General features: G+C 44.9%; 1 protein-coding gene across 2 annotated transcripts; it reads right to left on the bottom strand.

Annotated features, from left to right (window-relative positions):
- Positions 1–699: 699 nt before the first annotated feature.
- Positions 700–25,505, bottom strand: Cenpn (centromere protein N). Of its 2 annotated transcripts, none has more exons than XM_036186818.1 (12): positions 25,425–25,505; positions 24,765–24,889; positions 19,528–19,713; positions 16,865–16,910; positions 12,725–12,784; positions 12,019–12,095; positions 10,057–10,233; positions 8,510–8,611; positions 6,394–6,457; positions 5,518–5,630; positions 1,570–1,696; positions 700–1,335 (listed from the first exon to the last, which is right to left on the bottom strand). In XM_036186818.1, exons 3-12 carry the CDS (start codon positions 19,696–19,698, stop codon positions 1,253–1,255), a joined length of 1,020 nt encoding a protein of 339 aa, XP_036042711.1. In that variant the 5' UTR covers positions 19,699–19,713; positions 24,765–24,889; positions 25,425–25,505; the 3' UTR covers positions 700–1,252. The 2 variants fall into 2 exon arrangements, with proteins under 2 accessions (XP_036042711.1, XP_036042712.1); XM_036186819.1 differs by having other exon boundaries at positions 25,430–25,464.
- Positions 25,506–25,705: the final 200 nt, after the last annotated feature.

Raw genomic sequence — 25,705 nt, 5'->3', positions numbered from 1 at the left:
GCCCTCCTCTCTCAATCACTAATTAAGAAAATACCCTAGAGCCAGATCATATGGAGATATTTTTCTCAACTGAGGTTCCCTCTTCAGATAACTCTAGCTCATCACACTGATATAGAACTAGCCAGCACTGTGGAGGGCCCCCAAACAGCTTGACCACACAGCTGCTATGACAGGCTTAGAGGCCCAGGCACAGCTTCTGGCAACACCCAGACCCAGGAAAAGCCATAAGCTGACCCCACCCAGGGATGGCCTACATCTAAGGGGAAGTACCTGACATCCCAAACATTCCAGCCATTGGATAAGGTAGCCAGATGTCCCTGAGTCTAGCACACACCTATTTTTGTTTTACAGATGCCCCTCCATAAATGTCAACCAACCAGGGTCCTGAACCTTGGAAATGCCCTCACCCAACCACTACTATGATAAAAACTACCTTGCCTTGGCTCAGGGCTCTCTGCTCTCACCGCTGCATCAGACAGAGACCAAGGCCTGGAGCTTGAAAATAAAGGCTCTTTGCTTTTATATGTGGGATCTGGTCTCTGTGGTGGTCTTTTGGGGGTTTCTGAGACCTGGGCATAACAGATGACCCAGTCTGTACATATCTCAGTATAAAGCATCACTTAGTCCTTTCATGCTGTGTTTATGCATTCTACTCAGCCTGTTTGATTCTCATCCAAAGCAACTGACAGACCAGTTTTCCAGTATCTTTATTCACAAGTCAGTGTAACAGTGATGCTCATTTTCAATGTTCCACGTATGTATAGAACAGAATAACTTTATAGAAACAAGCCATCAGCTATGCAGTCTGTGGAGTAGCTTAATGCACTTAGCTCTCCCCTCTGGTTCTCCTATAAGTTTTGGGTTGAGTAGTTTTTGAAATCCCACAGAAACCAGCGACTGACACTAGATTTCCGAGGACGAGAAGGAGTGGGATAAAAGACAGTAGGGGTGATGCCAGCAGGCTCAGCCACCGTGTCATGCTTGACTTCTGAGCGGCCGTGTGTGTGTGTGTGTGTGTGTGTGTGTGTGTGTGTGTGTGTGTGTGTGATCACTTCTCAAATGCCCACCACAGTTGCTGGACTTAGTAGAAGACAGAAGTAAAAGCACATGGGAAGGACATAGTTAATCCCAACAGTTACATTAAAAACACTGAATTTCCAATGCCAAGAGTTGATTTCTAAAATACAAGATTCAGAAGCTAGCTAGCCATAACTGGAATTGCATGTACAATACAAGCAAAGCCACATGTATCTCATTTATCTCTAATTCTAAAATAATTCATTTTCTTGCTTGGTATGCAGGTGAGCAGTGGAGAAAGCGGTGCATCAGCTATACCTGAAAAAAGAAAAAGAAAAAACCATCAGCATAATCACAGGGACAATTAATTTAAAAATGGCCAAGATCAGAACTAAATTATGGGCACCTTCTCCTAACCCCTACTAAGGGCAGAAACAAAACAGGGCTTGATTGGCAGCAACTGGAGAGGCAGGACACTCAGAGGAAACCAGCTAGTTAGTTACTGAGAATCAAAAGCAGTGGTCTGGCTGGTAAGACATGCTGACCACTCACCGGCTGGTGCTAAGGATTTCAATGCCTCCAAAAGGTTTGGGCTTGAGAACTTTATAAGGCACCTCAGAGGTTCTTTCCTGTCAGCCAAGATGCCCCCATTAATGTCACTCTTGAATCTGGTCTCCAGCTGTCAAAAAAAAAAAAATTTATAAATGATGGTTAAATCCTGGGATCAGCTAGGATGGTGAGAGATGATAAACAATTTACATATTCCATTAATTCCTGCCTTCATCAGGTTGCAAGTAATTTTGATTAGCTGTACAAATCTAGCATTCTGTGGCTGTAGTCGGGTAAAGGGGAAACCCATGTTTTCTTCCTAGGGAATGCTTTCTGGAGTTTGGTAGAAACCAGGACCTGTATATCCTCAGCTGTGCTGTCACTCTCCTGTTGTGGAGAATCTTGTTGTACACTGTGAAGATGTGTCTCTGCCAAGACACCTTCTGACTTGTTTAATAAAGAGCTGAATGGGGAAAAAAAAAAAACCCACAAATAACCTATTCTTGCTATGTCTCTAAGGGCTCATATTATTTTATAATTTTTTTCATCAGAAATAACATCCAACCCTATGCTTCACTGTTCCCATGTTCTTTAACTTTCTACAATATTAAAGGTATTTTCTGCAATGTTAAAAAAAAAAATCCTGCCTTCAAGAAACACAAGGATTAATACAGGCAGAGCCCATTTGACTTGCTCACTGCAAAGAGAAAGCATCTGGTATAGGAAAGACACCTAACACAAAGTGCCAGCATGGTACTGACCCATAGGTGAGGCTGAGTGTCAGCACTGCCCTCAGCATAGCACCTGACCTGCAGGAGAAGCCAAGAGTCTGTGCTGTCTTTACATGCCCATTATATTTTGCATTCAATATAAAAGCAATAAATCTCACGGGTAGAGAGATAGCTCAGTGGTTAAGAGCACTTGCTGCTCTTGCAGAGGACCTGGGTTAAATTCCTAATACCCAACCATTTGTCCATAACTCCAGTTTCAAAGGATTCTACACTGCCTTCTGGCCTCTGTAAGCATTGGGCATATATCTGGTGCATTACACACATTCAGGCAAAACACTTATACACACAGAAAAAAATTTTAGATTTTTATTATGAAAGACTCAGAACATATCTAGAAGCTGGGTGTATTAGTACATGCTTATAATCCTAGCTCCAGGAAGCTGAGACAAGGATTCCAAGTTTGAGGCCAGACACCATCTCAACAGCCAAGTGCCCCCAAGAGCCCCTCCCAAACCCAAACCATATCACACAGAAGCAGCACACTGTGACTCCCATGTGCCTATCATCCATCTGAACCAGTTACCAACAGCTCTGGATTCATCTGTTAATGTTCCCCCACACTACTCCACTTAGATTTGGAGTAAATCTAAAACAATGTAGTATTTGACCTGTAAATGTTTCAGTATGTATCTAAAAGAGGCCCAAAGGGTTTTCTATGCCATTGTCAACATCATTTTATTTAGTTTTTTTGCGAGACAGGGTCATTCTATGTAGACTAGGTCTTCAACTTGCTCTTCAACCTCAGTCTCCCAAGGGTACAGATTATGGCGAATATTTTGGAATGCTTATTTTTAATTTTTCAGGTGCTGGGCCTAAAATTTGTAAAAACACTTGTGACATTTTGAATAAGAATGGCCTCCACAGGTTCATATGTTTGAAGGCTTAGTCACTAGGGAGCGATAACTATTTGAAAGGATTAGAAGGATGAAGAGGTTGAAGGAAGCATGTCACGGGGATAGGCTTTGGGGTTTCAAAAGTCCATCTCAAGTCCTGAGTCTTTCTCTTTGCTAACAGATCAGGTTGTAGCACTCAGCTACTACTTCAGCACCTCCCTGCATGTCGCTATGAAGATGAGGGATAAACTTCTGAAACTATAAGTAAGCCTCCAATAACATGTTTTCCTTTGTAAGTTTCTGTGGTCATGGTGTCTCTTCACAGCAGCGGAACAGTGTCTAGGGTAGCATCTACTTCCGAGCTATAGGCCTACACCTAGGACACAAATAATTCTTCCACATCAACAAATATCTTAGTATCATAGTATGTGACCCTAGGTTTTCTTTTTCTTTTTGGAAATAGTGCCTCACTGTGGCCTGACTGGCCTGGAACCCAGAGTAGACCAGCTGCTTTGAACTTGGAGTGATCCTTCAGCCTGTGCCTCTTATATGCTCATGTTTAAAAACAAACAAAATTGTGAGTGATTCTGAAAACTTTGAGGCACTATGCTGAAATATCTGAGATGCTTAATGTCTGCAATGAATTCAAGTTATACTTGGAATAAAGAGAAAGAAACAGGACATGGCAAAATGTAGCCACTGGCTAGTTAAAGTGGACAAATGGTATTCAGTATAATTTGGCCATTTCCAGAGGCTGGAGAAAATCAGGTGTGAGTGAGTTAGTGCACACCTAGACTATCAGAACACAACCACTCTAAGATGTTTGAACAAGCAAACTATCTCCTGAACCAGTGGCTTTCCAGTGTTAGTGTACAGCCCAGAGCAGCCAGACAGCATGAAGAAACAGATGGCTGGACACTGTGCCCACGCCCACCCCAGGAGGAATAGGGTGGAGCTAAGATCTATGCTCCTTCCTCATTCCCACCAGACTGGTTCTACCAGTTCAGAGACCACACCCTGAGAGCTACTGTCCTGAATTAGGAGCTCTTTAAAGCTCAGTTAGTACAATATTGCCACACCTATGACAGGGAGGAAGCAGGAGAGTCAGAAGTTCAGAGTCAGCCTTGGCTACATAGTGAATTTGAGGCTGTCCTAGGCTACAAGACCTTGTCTGAAAAACAAACAAGCAGGCTGGAAAGATGGCTCAGTGGGTAAAGTGCTTGTTGCTTGAGCACTAGGATTTTGGGTCCCCAGCACCCAGGTAAAAGCTAGGTGTGGTGGCATATATGTGCAACCCCAGGACTTGGGAGGAAAGCAGAGACAGGAAGAAGTTGGGGCTCCCTGCAGCTAGTCCAGCCGAAAAGGAGCAGTAGGCTCAGTGACAGACTGTCTCAAAGAACAAGGCCAAAAGATATCTGACACTGACCTTTGGCTTCCCTAACTGTGAGCATAAGTACGCAAAGCTGCGTGTTCATATACATTAATAAACATAAAACCTCTCAAAAACATGAAAAACGCCAACATCTTCCTTTAAAAACAAATCAAACCAAATAGACTTTGGGCCTAAGTGAGCAGATCAACTGTCAGCAGATCTTTTGTGTGTCCTGTAGCTCTAAGATTCATCTGAAACAATTGGGGGGTCAGGGAAGGAAGGTATTAAGAGGAGGAGCATGGGCTCATGTTAGGATGACTATGACATATATTAGAGTTTTTTAATGGTGGCCATGTGCTTGTATTTCTGTATTCCTACTCGGGCATGTGTTTAATTTACAGTATATTTGCACTACTGATTGCTCTCCATCTGATGCCAGTGGGGCTAGATAGTATATGTGCTTTCTCTCTTCTTGTTTCTGTGCTTCTGGGTCAGGCAGGCAGGTTTGCCACCAACTTGCTAAGTAGTCCAGGCTTGCCTGAACTTGAGATCTTCCTGCCTCAGCCTCCTGAGTGCTGGGATTACAGGTGTGTGCTGCCATCCCCAGCTCATTCATTCAAGTATTTATGAGCATTTACTATATGCCAAATACTATTCTAGGTGTGCCTAGGCTAGTAGGGTATAGCTCTCCCCACTTCCCGCAGCTAGCAATATACAACTGGATTATTACAATGACAAAATGCAAACGCAAATTCAAAATTTCAGAATGTCTCCTTTGCTAACAAGAGAACTTACAAATACAGTAAAAAGATCTATGTAATTTACAAATTTGTTACATAAAGCTGAAGGGATAAATGGAAAAGGGATAGTTTTCGGACATGTTTTACAGTTAAGGTTTCTGTACCTTAAAAAACAATGGCACTAACTTCAGATGCTGTTCACTGTGCCATCTTACCTTATACTGTGCAAATTCCAGCTGTGGCTGGGGATAGGTTCCAAAGGTCTCCTGAGTGACTCTTTGGATTCTCTCTCTTTCTTCTGTGTTTTCATGAATGATGTTTGAATCCACTGTGGATGAGAGTTTGGATTGAGACTGCCATTAGGAATCACTTCATCTCATGCAATGTTCTTCCCATCCTAAACTTGAGATGATTTGTGTAGCTCAGATCTGTTTCCTGTCCCTTCTTGTCATTGAAACAGTCATTACATGGAACAGCTGTAAGCACAGGCTGACAAAAGGGAGTGAGAAGTAACTACAGTGCTAAAACACTGTCTAGGTTCTAATACACTTTCTGTGTATTCACCATAAGTAATTCTGTACCACATTTCTTTACTTCACAGGGGACCCACAGCAGGTCTTAGGCCTCTGGAGTCTGTGCTCTGTTCCTAACATGGGTTGTTTTCTGCCACTGTTAATCTGAGTTTAGCTTTCCTAGGGCGACTCGGGTTCTCTGTGAGTGAGTAGCAACACAACCACCATATTGTTCGTCCCTGCTCACTAAGAGCAGGAGCTCCACTTTGGACAGACCTAGCTCTGTGACCCTGTTTGGAGTTACCAGGCCTTCTTGAAACCCAGTTTCCCAGGAGACAGTGCTTCGTCACAGGTGACGAAGCCATTCTGGTGAACTCTGAAGGACACCTGTGGTAGCTTGTAGTGGATAGCCTTGCACCAATAGTAGCTTGGCTTTCTGCCCCAAATACTTAGCTTGATTTTTCTGAAGTATGAACCAGCTCTGCAATGAGATCCCAGCACAAGTGCTTTACTGTATAGCAGCCACCTGAAAGACAAAGATGCCTTTCCCAAACCCCAACTGTCTCCAAGCATACATACGATTCAGGTCTAGTCCAAGGCTTTCTTCTTGTAGAGGCATTGTAGAGTTGTGACTTTCAAAGGTCTAAAAGGAGAACAAAAAAGTGAACATGTTGGGATATATAGATAGTAATTGGTTCTAAGATGAAAAATGTGTTAAGTCATTACTTTTGTTTTTTGAGACAAAATTTCTTTGTGTAGCTCTGGCTGTTTTGAAACTTGCTTTGTAAATCAGGTTAGCCTTGAACTCAAGAGATCTACCTTGCCAGGTGGTGGTGGCGTATGTCTTTAATCTCAGCACTTGGGAGGCAGAGGCAGGTGGATCTCTGTGAGTTTGAGGCCAGCCTGGTCTACAGAGTGTTCCAAGACAGCCAGGACTACTTCACAGAGAAACACTGTCTTGAAAAAAACAGAGAGAGAGAGAGAGAGAGAGAGAGAGAGAGAGAGAGAGAGAGAGAGAGAGACACAGAGAGAGAGAGAGAGAGAGAGAGAGAGAGACAGAGAGACAAGAGATCAATCTGCCTGCCTCTGTCTCCCAAGTGCTGGAAAATCTTTTTTTTTTTTTAAAAGAGGTATTATATTGTATATTCTTACTAAGCAGACAGAAGCGAGGGTTCTGCCACAGGCTAGCTAAACAGAGCATATTTCTTAGGACAGCGAGCCGTGCAGGACAGTTGTTTTAGGAACAGACATAAGAATGCATCCTGTGCTGAGGATGCAGCTCAGTGCTAGAGAATCTGCCCAGCATGGGGGAGGCCTTGGGTTCATCCCCAGCACCATCTGAAACAAAGGCACCTCCAGGAGCAGGGGCTACATAGAAGCCAGAGGAATGAAAGACATCCTGACATCTAGGGTCAGTACTGGGTCATCACACCCTGAAAAATCTCTCAGGGCCTTTCAGGAAAAATAACTTTGTTACCACGAGTCCACATCTCTTGCACCCTTTCTACTGCAGCTCCCTGGAGTGAGTGACCATTTCTCCAGTTTGGTGGCTAACAATGTGATGTTAGCAGTTGATGTCTATATGGCAGGAGGGTAGAGGGTTGACAAAGAAGGGGCAGTCAGGGAGAAAGCCATCTACCTTCTCTCTCTCTCTCTCTCTCTCTCTTTTTGGTTTGTTTTTTGAGACAGGGTAGTTTTGGTGTCTGTCCTGGAACTCGCTCTGTAGACCAGGCTGGCCTTGAACTCACAGAGATCTGCCTGCCTCTGCCTCCCAAGTGCTGGTATTAAAGGCATGTGCCACCACTGCCCGGCTTGCCATCTACCTTCTTAAGTGGCCAGCATGGTAGCTCAAGCCTGTAATCCCAGCACTTGGGAGGTAGAGGCCTCAGCTAAGTAATGAGTTTAAGGCCTAGGGTACATGAGATCCTATCTTAAAACCTGCAAGAAGGAAAGTAAAAATTATTTTCTATCTTAAAAGGAAGAAGTATTTATTTTGGCTCACAGTTAGATGTTCCTATCTACAGTGGCTGGCAGGACCCTGATGCAAAAACATCTTCAATTTTCTACCCTTCCCCTTAAAGAGTGATCTGCAGATAGCCATCATTTCTCTCTACCTAGAACATAACACACAGCATACCCTCCTTAAGGAATCCCATCCACCTAAAATATCTGAACATGTGCAAACATTTGCCCTGTACAGAAGAAACCGTAAGACCAAGGGGCAGACTTGTCCTTGTCAGGAAATGGAACACATCCAAACATTTCATCATTTTATCCTGGATAGGGGAGGGCTCATGAGACTCCACCCCTTTCTGAGGAGCTCTAGGCAGTTGATGGTTGTTGAAGAAAGAAGCTGAACTCCTCAGTGGTGTAGCCAATGTGGAGCACTCTTGCTCTAGGAAATCTCCACATCCAGACTCAGGCAAGCAGCCCTAATTAAATGCAGGGAGCTCAAAAGAACCCCACCAGCCCAGGACAGTAGGAAGGGGACTTGCTGGGAGGAAGGGGTTAAGAGGATGATGGGGACAATAGGATAAAGTACGTTATATGTGCGTGACACTGTGAAAGAATAAACACACATGAACAAAGTGAAAGGACTGAAAGGTTCAACGACTCCTGCCAGGGACATGCTGGGGTGGCCCTCCGCCTCTTCAGTGTGCATAGCAGAAAGGGAAACTCAACTTTAAAGACTCACCTGATTATACTCTCTAAAGACAATAGCCTTGAGCGAGTCCAGGTGCCGGCTTCTCAGATCCAGCTGCACCATCTGATGGTGTTTGCTAGCAACCTTCAGAGCCTTGGAGGGAAAGGAGCAGGACTGTTAGGGTGCACCCGGGGCTGCACATCTTGTTAAGAACACTGTGTAGAGGCTCACTGCACACCTGGGACCCCAGCCCTGGGGAGGCTGAGGCAGGGGTGAGGCCCGTCTCCAAACAAAGGTGATTCCCCCCACCCCTCACAAGTGAAAAGAAACTGAAGACATTTAATCCTATCGCCTGTTACTCACTTCTGGGACCCTGAGGCCTGCTGCTGCTGACAATGGAGTGTGTGGTGCTTAGCAGAGAGGTGTGGGAACCATGAGGCCAACTACAAAGCTGCTCACCTGCACCCAGCTCAAGCTGGAGCTCTGGAAGAACAGAAGATGCTGACAGTGGGAGTAGTAATGACTAGGCCAACTTGGGGTGAATTATTTCTGAGAAAGAAGCTAGGGTACCTGTAACACCAAAGTGTGGTTGACTGTGAAGGGCTCCCACAGGCTCAGACATCTGAATGCTTAGAGCAGGGAGGGAAATGTATGAAAGGATCAGGAGTGGCCTTGTTGCAGTAGGTGTAGGAAGTGTGTCACTGGGGGTGGGCTGGGGTTTGCAAGCCCACGCTCCCGTGCCCCCTTCTTCCCCCCACTCACCCCCTTTGCCTGGAGATCAGGATGTGGCTCTCTTAGCTACTAGAGCGGCAAGTGTGCTGCCATGCTCCGCAGCATGACCACACACTGTATCTCTGAAACTACAAGCAAGCCCCCAGTGAAATACTTTCTTTTATAAGAGTTGCCTTGGTCATGGTGGCTCTCCACAACAATAGAACACCAACTAAGACACAACCAAGGCAGACCCCCATGTCAGCTACTTCTGATACAGGTAGTATCTTCATGTACACTATGTATGGAAAGTGGTTACAATAGCTATGCTATCAATAGGCAGGTTAGAGAAATACAAAAAGAGATGGTTCAGCAGCTGAGAACACTGGCTGATCTTCCTTCCAGAGGACCTGAGTTCCATTCCCAGCATGGTGGCTCACAACCATCTGTAATGAGATCTGGCGCCTTCTTCTGGCCTGCAGGCATACATGCAGGCAGAATACTGTATACACAATAAATAAATAAATCTTAACACTAACAAAACAGATATGGAAGGAGACAGCAAGGTGACAATAGCTATTTGGAGTGAATGGAGTAGGAAGAAGGGGTGGAGTTTTGATGACTCACCTTTTACCTTTAGAGACTTCTGAACTGGCTGCATTTGTTTTTATATTGAGCATGCATTACTTTTACATTAAAAAAAAAAAAAAAAAAGCTAATACCTTCTGTCACATTTCCACTGTAGGTAAGAAAGCTCTCTGATCCTTACCTTAGAAGAACAGGAGCTAAGTTACCCTACACTAAGTCTTCTTGGACTTAATACCTACCTATGTGAACCTTTGAGACAAGGGTCCTGAGTACTCCAGCTGTTGTAATCTGGTCCCTACCTGATGGAGAAGGGGTACAGTGCTCTTCAGATGGCTGGTGGAAATGAAGGCATATGGAGTCTGGGGATAATACACTACAAAGGTGGGTTTGTACTGGTTTGGCTGTGAATACTGTGTTCCCCAGGCAACCCGAATCCATACTGCATTCTTCCCGTCGACTCTGAAGCTGACCGTAACCTTAAAAAGAAAAGATTTAAGCTTCCTGGTTAAATCTCATGTGGCACCAACTACAGGCACCTGAGACACAAGCAATGTTACTGTAATTTGTCATGTGTGTGGACACCCGACAGCCTTTTTGTCTACTTAAGAATTCTATTGATTTATAGTACATGTGAGGGCACACACTTGCACAGCACACACGTGGAGGTCAGAGGACAACCTGCAGGAATCAGCTCTCTCCTTCCACCACATGTGTTCCAGGGGTCCAGCTCAGGTCACCAGGCTGGGCAGCAAGTAACTACCAGGTGACCCATCACACCAGCTTTCTATGTTTTTTGGTTTTTCTCTGTATAGTTTTGATGCCTGTCCTGGAACTCACTTTGTAGACCAGGCTGGCCTCGTACTCAGAGATCTGTCTGGCTTTGCCTCCTGAGTACCAGGATTAAAGGCGTGAGCCACCACCGCCTGACTTTTTTTTCCCTCTTTCTACTTTTTAGACAGTGTTTTGAGACTCTTTGGGAAAACATTTTATGATTATTTTATAAAGACATATTTACATCTTGCAAAGTATTTTTTGAGAGAAGAAAAATCCCTAAAAAAACCTTATAATCGGGCCAGAGAGACGGCTCACAGGTTAAGCACTTGCTGCTTTTGCAGAGGACCATGATTTGGCTCCAGAATCAACAGGGTGGTTCACAACCATCTATAACTCCAGTTCTAGGGGATCTGATGCCCTTTTCCGCCTTCTGCAGACACCAGGTATGCACCCAGTGCACACATACACGCACATAAAGAAATAAAACACAGCTAGGGCTACATAGTGAGATCCTATCTCAAAAAGAAAACAAACAAAGGGAGGGGTGTTTTCCTATGAAGCCTTTTTAGTAGTGCTGGCTAGCACACTTAGTTTGCCCCTCTGAAGTTGACAGCAGTTTTATGTGGCAATGAGCTCAGAGTGCACGATCCTGACATTCTTCTACAAGACTCAGCAGCTAGCACCACTCAGGAATGTGGCAGCACACGAGGTTGGTTGTGTGGTATCCACGGCACAGCCAGCTGTCAGTCTTTCTAAACCTCAGCTATGACTGTGCTTGCTCTGGAATTTAACAGCCGCTGCTAGGTCATCAGCTAGCCCCAGTTCACCTTCCTTTGGGGCCCTGACTAGGAAAGGAGAACTTGAAGACAGGGCCAGCTGGCCTGCTGTTTCCTCCCTGTGGGATCTTACTCCAGGAAGAGCAGGTGGTTATGCTGTCTGCTGGCTCGGAGCAAACTCTTGTGACTCTGCACTCAGCTGCTTTTCCTGATCCCCTGGTGCAAGGAGGAGGAACTCCCCGTCTGCAGAATGGTGTCTCATCCCCCGGTGAGCAGTAGAGAGCTTGCTCTCCTCTTGGGCTCAGTGGCTCCACTGGCTGGAACAGCAGAGGGTCTTACTCTGGATGCCTTCACTTCCCATTGCAAAAGCAAAAGTGACTGTTGACCATGGCAGAGCCATTAGCCACATGTGGACCATCTAATGGGAACTCATTAAGTAAGTTTAAAGATTCATTTGCTCAGTCACATCAGCCACCTATCAAGTCCTCATGTGGCAACCAGCTATGTACTGGACATTGTCAGCAGCAGATGCCATGGCAGAATTCCAGTGGGCAGTACTGCCCCTAAAAAGCACTGGGTGAGATGGGCAGGTGAGAGATGGAAGCTTTTATAATATTTAGTTTGTTAAGGTAATGGCATATCATCTCCTCCCCACCCCCCAGATATTACTAAATTGAATTTTGTAGAAATCCATGAGGACTATTTTCTTACATTTTTTAATGCTCTCTGAAGAATTTTCTTAAAGGAACTCTGGAACTGTTTCATGTCAAAAAAGTCGACATCTTCTCCTGTCAAAGTACACAGAAATATAAAAAGAGGTTAAGGGAGCTACAATGTCTTCGGCCTGTGCATCCCTGAGTGCCAGGGCATATAAATGAGCAAGAGTCCTATCTTTCAAAAGAACCTAAGAGAGCCGACTGCTAGGCTGGGTGTGGAAGCATACCCAGCCATCTCACCACTCTGCAACAGTGCTTCTCAGCCTTCCCGATGCTGCGACCCTTTAATACAGCTCCTCTTGCTGTGGTCACCTCCAACCATAAAATTATTTTCATTGCTACTTCCTAACTCTAATTTTTGCTACTGTTACAAATCATAATGTAAATATCTGTGTTTTCCAATGGTCTTAGGTGACCCCTGGGAAAGTCATTTGACCCCACAAAGAGGTTGCAACTCACAGGTTGAGAACCACTACTCTGGAGGCAGAGGCAGGAAAACCACAAGTTCAAGACCAGCTTTGTCTACACAGTGAATTCAAGGCCAGGGTAAGCGACATAGTGAGTTCAAAGCTAGCCTATGCAACATAGGGATACAATGACTCAGAAACAACAAAATAAAACCCTCCAACCAAGAGACCACATTTGCTCCTCATTTTTAAATTGCCAAATTCAGATGTTCAATTTAAAGTGGAAAATATTACCTGGTTCTTTACTCATCTGAAAGACACTCCAAAGCTTCTGGTGCCGATGAACTTGAGTATCTGAGAGAAAAGGGCTTACAGCTTAGTGTTTTAATATTATAAAAAATAGTAACCCATGAACAAGGCTTTGAAATTAAAGTGCAAACTTAAAAAACCCGAAACATAAAATTTAAATGGAGTAAATTTATTGCAGACAAATTCCAATTACTGACTTCAACACAAATACAGTTCAGTTTTGGTGTTTATCATTACTTTTTGCCAGAATTTTGTTATTTTAATTACTTTTTTTTTTTTTTTTTTTTGAGCCGAGGATTGAACCCAGGGCCTTGTGCTCTACCACTGAGCTAAATCCCCAACCCCTACATTTTTTAAATGGGCAGAAGTATTTTCTCTATGTGGAGGTTTTGCCTGAATTTATGTCTATGCACCATGAGTGCCTGGTGCCCATGGAGGGTAGAAGAGGGTGTAGGAGCCCTTGGATTAGAGTTACAGATGGTTGGAAGGGGCCACATGGGTGTTGGGAATCAAACCCGGGTCTTCTGGAAGAATAACAAGTGTTTTTAATAACTGAGCCATCTCTTCTGCCCTCATTTGTCATTTTTACATATGTCTGTTATGCATGCACCCATAAGAGGGAATGACTGACCAGTTATGGTAGGGCCTGGAGGCCTGAGGCTTCTTCTCCAGTTTCCCCATCAGCCTGCTCTTCGTCAGCAGCAACTACTCAATGGCCTACCCTGATTATACCCACAGTGCCCCTGCTTCTCTCCATGGCACTTGTGAAGACAAGGGACCTGTTCAGTGCCGTAGCCTCAGGCTAACCCTACTCCCATAAAGCACTCAATGCATGCATGTGGAATGAAGGCAAGGGTAGGTGTGTGACACAGAAGATGCCCTTCAGGAGATGCAGAGTACATTCAGGAGAAATGGGACCTAGTGGGTCAGCAAGCTCAACTCTTTCCCTTCATCCTGGATTTAAAGGACGTCCCTGTGCTGACCTCTGTCTACTGACCTCCTTCTGTGTCTTCACCTCAGATCAGGTTTTCTAATCTCTGAAGGGGGTATGGACCCAGCACTCAGGGTACCATCAACTTCAGCATCAATGTTCTCCTTGTCTCGCCCTAGGTTCAGCATCTTCTCCTTTCTTGGGCCTGCATGTCCCCGTTACTGCCCCCTATTTCTTTTCATGCCAATGGGCCTGGCAACTGATTGATTGGTTGTATCTACAGGAGGTGTCAAAAGGCAAGTGTGATGCCATCCCCCAAAGTGGTTTTCTTCTGGAACTTTGGTATCTGGTTCTGTGTTTAGAGTTGAGAAGACTTGTCTCTGAATAAGACTGGTGCGACAGAAAGTTACAACTTTTGTCACCTAAAGGTGAACATCAAGGACTTAGATACAAATGGACAGCTTCACCTGAAACAGGCACAGGCTAGCCTATCCTTACCTGTGAAAGATGTGATATACCTGCACCTGCAGCTTCCACTTCATAGCTGGGAGGGCTCCTAGCTCATGTGTAGACATGAGAGTCCTGCAAGCTCAATCCACTTGTCTTTGTCCATGGGCTAGGTGTCAGCCCCTTCCATCCCTTGGCCCTCTACCCTCCTCTCCACCCCGACGACCACCTCCCGTGGGCTACCACCCTCTCCTGCTTATCCCTCTCCAGATGATCCCACAGGGTCTGCAGTCTCTTCTGCTCTGGTCTTTCTGGTGCTGTAATCAGCATGATCTCAAAAACAAGCACCGAATTCTTTGGGCTCATAACCCATCAAAGGCTGACATAATTCTTAGGATAGAGGCTGAAACCCTTCTAGTGGCTTCCAAGTCTCTGTATTATCTCAATGTTCCCTTCCGCTGGAGCCTAGTTTGTCCCTTCTCTTGCATCTCTGGCACTTGCTGTGGAATAATCCTCTTGTACACGGTAAAGATTTGTCACTCAAATTGGTTTAATAAAATGCTGATTGGCCAGTAGCCAGGCAGGAAGTATAGGCGGGACAACCAGACTAAGAATGATGGGAAGGAGAAGGGTGGAGTCAGGAATTGCCAGAAGATGCAGAGGAAGCAGGAGATGAATGTGCCAAGCTAATAAAGGTACTGCTATGTAGCAGGACGTAAATAAGGAATATGGGTTAACTTAAAATTTAAGAGCTAGTTAGTAATAAACCTGAGTATTGGCTGAGCATTTACAATTAATGTAAGCCTCAGAGTGGGCATTTGGGAACAGGCAATTGGGACAAGAAATTTCTGTTTACAGGCACTCTTCTCCCACCCCATGCCCATCAGTTTCCTCCTCAATTTCCCTCTCTCCTCTGCCTGGCTAGTGCTAGCTCATCCTTTGGATCTCAACTTGAACACCATCTCTTCAAGGAAGTTTCCTTCCACGATCACTTAAAAAGATCATGTGCTCTATGCTCTCATAAGCTCTTAATTCTCCTTCACACACTCATTACCACTGTGATAGGTACTGTGAGGTCAGCTGGTTAACCTCTCCTCAGCTAGACCTCAGTATCCAAAAGATTGTCAATCACAGGCTCTGCTCAGCAGTGCGTTATGGATCCACCATTTTTTTTTTTTTAAAGAAATTATTGATTTTTAGTTGATGCATGTGAGTGTATGTCTACAGGTATGTAAGTGCACAACATGTATGCCTGGTACCTATATGGGCAAGAAGAAGGTTTTAGAGCCTCTGTAACTAGGGTTAGAGACAGTTGTGAGCCGCTATGTAGATGCTCAGACTAGAACCCGGTAACAAGTACTCTAACTGCTGATGCATCTCTTCGGCCCTGGATCCACCTTAACGCTCAGTTAGAAGCTAACGACAGAAAATGAGGCAAACTAAATCGGAGGCAGATTCAGCCATAGCCCAGCTGGAAAAAAGTTGATAGAGATGATTTTGTGGGACCCTTCCAGTCATACAGGTAGTTAACGTATGTGCTGTCTAGTTTTCTGCCAACTTGACACAAGGTAGGTACATCTGAAGGGGGAACCTCTTCTACCTGCATTGGACTGGCCTGTCAACACGGCTATAGTGCAGTTTTTTGGATGGATGGTTGATACGGGATGGCCCAGCCCACTGTAGGTGGTGCCACCTCTAGGCAGGCGTCCTCTGGTACTATAAGAAAGCAAACTGAGTAAGCCATGGAATAAACCAGTAAGTTCTTGCTTCCAGGTTCCTGTCCTGAAAAACCAAAAAAAAAAAGCAAGCCAGGTTCTGGGCCACAGACAGCTCAGCTGGTAACAATACCTGCTGATAAGGCTGGCAACCTGAGTTTGATCCCTGGGGCCCTCCAGGGAGGACAGAACCGACTCTAGCTACTTTCCTGATGGCCACTTCTTGCCCCTCCCAACAAATATCATATAAGATACAACCCCAACCGAGAGCGACCACTCCTGTTCCAAGTGCTGGACCTGCACTTCCATTAGACCCTCACCACGGCCTTACTCCATTACTATCACCATTATACAGACTTGCCAAAGGAAATACCAAGGTGAGCAACATGAGCCACTATCCCCCAGCACTTGCAGGGAAACAGTGATGGAGCCATGAAACCAACCCAAGCAATCTGGTTTTAGGGTCTGTGTCCTTAAATTTTAAAAAGTAATATTGAAGAAGGAAAAAAAAAAATCCTATAAGTAGCAAGAATCGAGAAGCTGCATTATATGGCAACTTCTCAGGGGCACATTTTCAAATGTGTAACAAAGTAAAGGCCAGCAAGTGACACTTTATGCTCACGATGAACCAGTTCCCATCTCTAAAGGTTCTGAGTTCCTACAGTCCACGTCCACTGATTTAGGTGAAGTCTGAGGCTCAGAGAGGAGATACACCTCAGCATGAGACATTAGACCTGCCAATGAGACAGCAGCGATCTGGTACCAGGCCTCTCAACTCTAGAATCTGCATCTTTAAAGGTTCATTTATTTTGATGTGTCTGCTTGTGTCTATGCACCATGTGCATGCAGTGGCCCACAGAGGCCAGAAAAGGACATCAGGTTCCTGAAAATAGACTTCCAGGGGGTTCTGAGTTACCATGAGGGTGCTGGGAACTACTGAGTCACTTCTCTAGACCCTAGAATCTGCATTAATATAAGAACCTTCTGATGAAACAAAACTCCAACGTGTAAAGACAAATCTCCCAAACTTACACACAATGTCTAAAAGGGCCATGTCATCAAGACTCGCACTCTTCTCCTGAAAGAAAGGGTACACTGATTAGCAAAGGAGGCACAAGGCCTGCTGATCGCCCTCTCAAGCCTATTTTAGGGCTGGTCAGAACATTCATTCAGCATGCCTGAAGTAATGTCTTGATCATCTATCTCCAATCTAGATTCTCCTATCAACCAACAGTCACACTTCCAATTCTTGCCTCAGCCCACATTCTCCTGAAACTCACTCCACATTTACGACTTAACTTTTAGATTTTTAAAACATTAAAAAGTCAAGTATGGCCGGGCAGTGGTGGCACACGCCTTTAACTCAGCACTCGGGAGGCAGAGGCAGGAGGATCTCTGTGAGTTTGAGGCCAGCCTGGGCTACCAAGTGAGTTCCAGGAAAGGTGCAAAGCTACACAGAGAAACCCTGTCTCAAAAAACAAAAACAAAAACAAACAAACAAACAAAAAATGGTGGCTCACAGCTTTATCCTAGTACTTGGGAAGCAAAGGCAGAAGGATTGCAATGAGTTTGAGGCCAGTCAGGACTACAGAGTGAGAATGTCTCCTAACAAAACACCACTCTTGAACATACAGTAAACTGCACCCATGCTGTGGTTGGCATGTGACATGTCCCCACAGGTGCACATGGTGAGCATTTGGGTCTCTAGGAGGGGTGCTCTTTGGGGAGGATGGAGCCTCAGTGGAGGAAGTGGGTCACTGGGAGTGGTGCCATGAGGCTCTGGAGCCTGGTCATACTTCCTGTTCACTGGGTGTCCAAGCAGCCTGACCAGCCAGTGAGCTGATAGACTGAGCCCCTAGGAATGTGAGACAAAACAAATCCTTTCTTGCTGAAGTTGCTTTTGTCAGGGTATTTTATCACAGTGACAAATAAGACAATGTACTTAAAAATTTCAGATGTGGCCACAAATACACTTATGAAACCATTGTGTCAATGTGGTGAACACGCCCAATTTCCTGTGCTCCTCACTCATATCCTTTTCTGTGCTGACTTCTCTTCCTCCCAGTCTCTGGTGCTGAGGCATCTACGAACCCTCCTCCTGTCACAACATTTGTATTTTCTAGTTTTATATGAATGTTAACAGAAGGTTGGATTCTTTTTTGATCTGGCTTCCTTTACTCAGCATAATTATTTTGACACTCAGCCATATTTTCCATCTATAGTTCAATTCTTTTTTCTTGCCAGTAGTTTTCTGTTATGTGAATATGACACAATTTGTTGTATATCTATGGATGGACTTGGGTTGTTTCTGGTTTAGCTATGATGAATACTGTGCTAATAGATGACATGTCTTTTTTGTGGATCTGCATGTGTTTCTCCTGAGCAAATGCCTGGCAGTGGCACGGCTCAATCTATGGTGGAAAATATTTAGACTTTGAGACAAACTGTCGAGGGCTGGAAAGGTAGCTTGGGGTACAGCACTTACTCAGCATGTATGAGACCCTGGCTTCAATCCCAAGCACTAAAACACAAAAATAAAGGCTGGGCTTGGGGTACAAACAGCTCAGCAGACAGCCTTCGCTGCGCACGTACCAGTCCCTGGGTCCAATGTCCAGCACCAGAAAAAGGAAAAAATCCCAACTATTTCAAATAGGTATGATCAGTCCTCCCAATTCTAGCCAGTCTAGAGGCCATATTTTGTCTTTTTGCACTTCTCTGATGACTAGGGATTCCAAACCCTTCTTTGCATGTTTATTTACCATCTGCACGTTTTCTGGCAGGAAGCATCAACCAAATCTCTTATGGTGTTAAAAAATATTCTTAATGTGCATGGGTGTTTTGCCTGCATATATGTCTGTGCACCATGTGTGTGCCTGGTACCCTGGAGGCTAGAAGAAGGTGTAAGATCTTCTGGAACTGGAGCTACCAATGGTTGTAAGCTGCTGTGTTGGTGCTGGGAATGGAATCAGGTATTCTGGAAAAGCAGCTGGTGTTCTTATCCACTGAGCTATCTAAGATCTTTTCTTTATTACTGACTCTTGAGACTTCCTGACATATTTTAGCCACAGGTCCTTTACAGGTCAGGGCTTAGAAATAGTTTCCATCAGGTTGTGGCTTTTCTTAATACTATTTTTCAAAGAAAAATTGATTAATTCTCCTAGTTTATCAATTGTTTTTTCTTGATAAATTGTTTAAGATTGTTTAAGAAACCTTTGCCTAGTCCAATGACACAAAATTTTTCTTTTTCCTACATATTTTATGGTTTTAAGTATTACAGTTGGGTCTTGGATCTATTTTGAGTCTCTTTTTCTTTCTTAACAGTAGAAGGGATGGACTGAACTTGTCTTTTTTCTTCTGAGACAATCCTCCTATGCAGCTGACCTTGAATTCACCATGCAGCCCAGGCTTCACCTGAACTCTAGGTATCTTTGCCTTGGCTTCCATAGTTCTGGGACTGAACAGATGTACTATCTCAACCAGCAAAGGTGTTTTGCACACAAGCATCCAACTATTTTAGCCCATCTGTTGGAAAGTGTTCTTCCTTCCCAGAACTGTTTTTTGTAGCTTTGCTTAAAAAAAAAAAAAAAAAAAAAAAAAAAAAAAAAAAAAAAAAATCCACTAATCATATGCGCATATTGGTCTAACTTTATTCTACTGTATTAATTTATTTGGCTGATAATTTTCAATATTGTTACCTCACACATCAGAATCACTTCCTGGGCTAGACATTCCTTTTTCTGCCGAAAGTTTATGGTCTGCAGTTGGTCTTCAGACAAAAAGTCCCAGGCTTTTAGGATGCTCTTCATCTCACAGAGGGGGATTTTTAAGATGCTCCTCCGGAGGAACTCAGCAACATTCTCATTCATCTCTCTGGCCCTTGGCTAAGACAAAAAGAGCATAGTAATGTATTAATCAAGTACAGAAACTCCAGTGTGAATTGTTCAATGTCTTCTTTCACCCAGGGTTTGTCAGGTCAGACTCCCAGTGCTGACTTTCCTCAGCAGTCTGCATTGTCTGAGAATGCAGACCTAATTACTCTCTAAGCTGCGTGGACACATTGCTTCATGTAGCCTAGGCGGCTGAAAACTCAGTATGTGGCTGAGAAGGACCTTGAACCATGAAAAAATATGTATGTATTTTGTTTTTTTACTTTTAACCATGTCTCTTTGTGTGTATGTGTCTTTGTACAGGGATGTGGGTGTCTAAGGAGGATAGAGGTGTCAGATTCCCTAACTGAAGTTACAGTTGGTTGTGAGCCACGTGATGTGGGTGCTGGGAACTGAACTTGGGTCTTCCAGAAGAACAGCAAGTGCTCTTAACTGCTAAGGCACCTCTCCTACCTGACCTTCAACTTTTGATCCACCTGTTTCTACTTCCCAAGTATGGGATTATGGAGTGAGTCACTGTGCTGGGTTCTAGTCAGCAATGGGTCAACCTAGGGCTTCCTGCAGGCCAGGCCAGACCTATCAACTGAGCTGCACCTACATCCCAAACTCTAGATTTTTTTTCCCTTTTATTTTTCTGGAGAAAGAGTTTTACTTACTCTGTAGTCCAGGCTAGCCTGGAATCTACTATGTAGCCAAGCCTGGCCTCAAAATGGTGGCAATCTTCCTGTCTCAGCCTCCTAAAAGTTGTAATTAGAAGTGTGAGTTACTATAGCCAAGATGCTTTAGAATTAAAAAAGAAAGAAAGACAAGTACTGTCATGATTTGGATATGGTTTGTATGCCATACATTTTTGTGCTAGTAAGTTTTTGTGCTAAATGCCAATTTAATGGTACTGAGAGGTGGTGGACCTTTAAGAAGCCCAGTGAAGGTGATTAGGGAGGTCACTGAGCTACAACCTTCAGAAGGGACTGATGCACTCTCATGGCAATCAGGTTAGTTTCCTCAAGGATTGTTGTTTTTTTAAGACAGCTGGGGAGATGATGTAGTCAGTAAAGAGCTTGCTATACAAGCATGAGGAACTGAGTTTGATCCCTTGTGCCCTTGTAAAAATTCTGGTGCAGGGGGAGTGGAGAGAAAGCTTGAAGGCCTGGAGGTCTAGCAGAATTGGTGAGCTGAACATTCAGTGAGAGACTGTCTTAAAAAATAAGGTGGAGAGACTAAGAAAGATATTGAATGTCTACCTCTAGAACACACACACTCACACCCCCATATACTCACACAAGCACAAATATAACAAACTAACACTCACTTGCACACACACACACTGACATCACACACTCCGTACCCACAGAGTGGGTGGGGTGTGTTAATCCAGTCATAGGGAAATAGGCCTATAAATTTAGCACTCAGAAGGACAAAGACAGGAGCCTGCCTGGGGCTATCTAGTGCTGCACTGTCTCCAAAAACTAGCTTTCTGGCTCCCTCCAGCCATCTGACCACTCTTCTGCCTATATAGCTCGATCCTCACACATGGTCCTCTGCCATCCTATGATACAGCTAATATAATGAAAGTTACTTAGAAACTTATTTCTGAGCTGGGCGGTGGCAGTGCATGCTTTTAATCCCAGCATTCAAGAGGGAGAGGCAGGTGGATCTCCATGAGTTCAGGGCCTACAAAGCAAGTGCTCTGTTGTACAGCACAGACAAGGCTATACAGAGAAACCTTGTTTCAAAAAACCAAAACAACAATAAAAACAACAAATAAACAAACCAATGTATTTCTACAATTTTTCATGGACTATTTTAGTCAGTGGCAGATTCCCTATGAAATGTGAACCTAGAAGTGTGGCCAACTGCAGTATCTTGTTTTCACGCTTCAATGCATTGACACTGTATCTTACTGTCCTGCTTCATGTCTGCAGGTGAAGAGTCTCAGTGCCCACCTAGTCTTGAGCCCCAAACATGGGATAGCTCCCTCAACAACAGGTGACCCTGAGGAGTATTAAAGCTGTGGTACAGGGAAGGGAGACCCTGAGCCTTTTATTACTTTCTTCAGAGCCTTTGTAGGGTACAGCTAATCCTACTATTAACTAAATTGGAAAACTGATGCAGGAGGTAAAACACAAGCAAGCACAATTTCTTTTTTGTTTTCCAAGACATGGTCTCACTATGTAGCTCTGGCTGTCTGGAACTCACTATGTAGACTAGGCTGGCCTTGAACTCAGATATCCACCTGCCTCCCAGGTCTGGGATTAAAGACCGGTGCCACTACGCCCAGCAAAAAAGCATGATTTCAAATGAGGACTACACAAAGTCTCTGTAGACTTTCATTTCCTTGAACAGCTTGTCTTCTAGAAAGGAACACAGAGACTTTGCTATCCATGATTAAGATGAAAGGTAGGTATCCCCACAATCCTATAATTACTAAGAATAAATGGAGGACTGTTCTCCACACGAGTCCTGGCTGTGACAGACATCTAATATTATAAGAACTTCTTGAACACTGCATGCAACTTACTGCTGCTGACTGCTGGCTAAAAGACATGCAACTGACTGTATTTTTATTTACTGACATATGAGTATGTGACTATGTGAACTAGTTATGCCACGAATGTGCTGGTACCCCACCTAGACAAGGTGTCATGATCCCTGGAGCTGGAGTTACAGGCAGTTGTGAGCCCTTCGTGTGGCTGCTGGGAACTCACTCAGGTCCTCTGAAAGAGTACCAAGCAACTACTCTCTAGCTCCTTATTTTTATCTTTTTAGACAGAGGCTCATATATCACAGGGTAGCATTGAACTTCTGACCTTCCTGCCTTCATCTCCCAGGCACTGGTATTACAGGTTTCATGTGGTTTGGGAGATGACCCCAGGGCTTACTGCATGCTAGGAAAGCATTTTACCAACTGAACTATAACCCCAGGCCCAGCTGACTGTATTTGAAAAAGGTACTGAAAATCACAGCATGGTTTAAGATGAAAAAAAAAAATGGCTGAATTAAGGTTGGGAAAATGGAGTATCATTTGTTGCATTGTTCAGTTATGAGTCCATTCTTCCTTAAAAGTTAAAACCTAAACCTTCAGCGTGGTCTACAAGACCATGTACTACCTGGCCCCTGCTTCCTTTCTGCTGCCTATCTCCTTTTCTTCTTCACTTGTGCATGTGTATTTGATGATGGAATTGAGGGCCTCCTGGAGGCCAACGCCACGACTGAGCTACTTCTCCAGGCCCACCTCTTCAATCACACTGTGTCTTAGTTCCTGTAAGACTAAAGGATCCCTCTGGGGATGAGGCATTGTACTTGCAGCAACCCTTGACTAGAAGGTTCTTGCTGTATTTCAGTTCTCAGCTTATTTCTCCTCGGACACTTACTGCAACCATCCAATAAAAAGTTATTTTCTAAAAAACAAACAAACAAACAAACAAACAAAACCACAAACTTCCAGTGTTTATTGTCTTTACAGAACCACCTGCCCTCAACTTTATTACTTGATCACAGCTACAGTAATTTTTTTGTGCTCAAGACTGGGACTATGTTTGTCTTATTCATTACTGTGTTGTGGTGGTATTGTGTTTCCCCACAATATTGTGTACCCTAATAAATATATCTGGGGTCAGAGAACAGACAGCCACTAGAACAGAGCCAGAAATGTAGGCTAGAAAATGCATCAGAGTAAGCCATAGCAGAAGTTGGGTGGTGGTGGTGGTGGTGCACGCCTTTAATCCCAGCATTTGGGAGGCAGAGCCAGGTGGATCTCTGTGAGTTCAAGGCCACATTGAAAACAGTCAGGCATGGTGACACATGCCTTTAATCCCAGAGAGCAAACCTTTAATCCCAGGGAGTGGAGGCAGAAAGGGAAAGATTATATAAGGCGTGAGGACCAGAGACTAGCAGCATTTGGCTGGTTTAGTATTCAGGCTTTGGAGCAGCACAGTTCAGCTGAGATTCATTCAGATGAGGACTCAGAAGCTGCAGTCTGAGGAAACAAGACCAGCTGAGGAACTGGCGAGGTGAGGAAACTGTGGCTTGTTCTGCTTCTCGGACTTTCCAGCACAAATTTATTAGGGTGCACAATATTGTAGGAAACACAGTCCCACCACACTACGTCTCTAAACCCGATAGCCCTGTTACTGTCCTGGCAGGAGCAAAGTCATTCTAAGGAGAGCCACATGTGTGCCTCCCTTGAGACACCAGACACCAAGAAAGTGAAACTCACCCAGGAATATAATGGCAGAGGGAAAGGCTGACACTTGGTGTCAGTCAGGGAGCTTTTGTCTGCCAACTTGTCGGTCCCTCTTTCGAGAGACTGAAACCAGGACAATGATGGCTCAGAGACGGGCAGGACCACACCGTGACCAGGACTGCTGAGCCCTGTACCTTCTACTTTCTGTCTAAACTTTTGTCTCGAGTCTGGACACCAAAGATGAGCTCAGTGAAGGTGGGCCACTGGACCTCTTGGTTTTTCCCAGCGTGGTCACACTGAAGAAATCTCTTTTCTCTGCTTTTCACTATGACCTGTCCTTTTAATTGGCCTAGTGCGGATTAAAGTCCCCTAGTGGGGGCCAGGCGGTGGTGGTGCACACCTGTAATCCCAGCACTCAGGAGGCAGAGCCTGGTGGATCTCTGTGAGTTTGAGGCCAGCCAGGGCTACAGAGCTAGCCCAAGACAGACTCCAAAGCTACAGAGAAACCCTGTCTCAAAAAAACAAACGAACAAAAAATCCCCTAGTGGGGACTGAGCCAGCTTGATAGGGTTGCCAGGGCCCAGGCTCTGACCCAAACAATTTTAGTGACTGTCAATCAAGTCATCCCAGGGAGTTCAGTCAAGAACCAGCTCATGCACACTTGACAGATGCCTGAAAGACGAAGGACTGGACACTCCCCCTAAGCAGTATGCATATGGGGAGGATTTGGGTTTAACAGTCTGTCAACTATCAAACCAACACTTCATCCAGGAAGAACAACTGGTTGGGCTTTCTTGGGCATCTATAAGCTAAATGGGAAAGGTGTATGCAAAGCAGTCATTTCTCCCAACCCAATACTAACCAGGCTTGACCCTGCTAAATCAGGCGAGGTCAGGGCATTCAGGGTGGGGTGCCCAAGGATGAGATATAATACTCCTTAGCACTTCTGAAGATTCTTAATTCTGAGTAGCTTGCAGAATGCCATTCCTAGAAGAAATCATAGAAACGGCGTATAATATCAGCAAAGTTAGCAAGCCCTTGAGTGAACTTTCCCCTGTAACTACTTCAGTTTCTATTTTCTAGTGCTTTACCACACAGTTGTTGAATGAACACATGACAGAAAAGATCTCTTGTTAAGTAACAATCCCTTAGACGCGCAGGGATCATAACGAGTAAAGCAACAGGATGCAGAGACAAAAAAGACACGAGGCAAGGCACTAGAGAGCCAATGCCCAGCTGGAACCCACAGCGTAAAGTAGAGCTATCCTCCTGCGAGCAGACTGGAGCTGTCACAGCGCAGACTCCAAGAGGCACGTAGAGTCCCGCCCCACTCCGGGCGGATATGACGCCACGGACGCGCATCACCGCCCTCTTGCTCCAGGCTCAGACTCCACTAGTCTCACACCTAGGCCAAGGTCCCGCAGCGGTACTGCGCCGTGACAAGGCCCACGTAGAGGACTTGGGCTGACTCTCTTAGCCCTCCCACCGCCTCTGGGTCCCAATCCGTGCCGCTGAAGCCTACCTTACCGCTCCACATCTCCCGCCGGGTCTGCAGCTGTTCCCGCCGAGGCGCTTTCGAAGCCGCCAATGGCTGCTCGGGCCCCGCCCACCGGGCAAGGCCTCCTCACTGCTCCAGGAGTATCGGGGTGGGGGGGAAGCGGTGAGGGCGCGCCCGGTTGGAAACGCGTCGAGCCCCCGGCGTCGCTCTACTCAGGGAGAGAATTATACAAATAAAGTTAACCTCTGCTTCGAGTCCCTCCTTGCAGTACATGTTGTTTTCTGTCCCCGCCGCGGGTGGTGAAC

This window comes from Onychomys torridus, chromosome 5 (assembly GCF_903995425.1).
Source record: "Onychomys torridus chromosome 5, mOncTor1.1, whole genome shotgun sequence".
In the NCBI taxonomy this organism is placed as follows: domain Eukaryota; kingdom Metazoa; phylum Chordata; class Mammalia; order Rodentia; family Cricetidae; genus Onychomys; species Onychomys torridus.
Note: the sequence above shows the minus strand (reverse complement) of the source record. Positions and strands in the feature narration are given on the sequence as shown.

Coding starts and splice junctions, on each gene's coding strand:
- Cenpn (XM_036186818.1), bottom strand. CDS start 19,698: ATGAATGAGAATGTTGCTGAGTTCCTCCGGAGGAGCATCTTAAAAATC. Junction 16,911..19,527: donor AAGTGATTCTGATGTGTGAG/GTAACAATATTG, acceptor CCTTTCTTTCAG/GAGAAGAGTGCGAGTCTTGA. Junction 1,697..5,517: donor TGGAATTTGCACAGTATAAG/GTAAGATGGCAC, acceptor TTTTTTTGACAG/CTGGAGACCAGATTCAAGAG.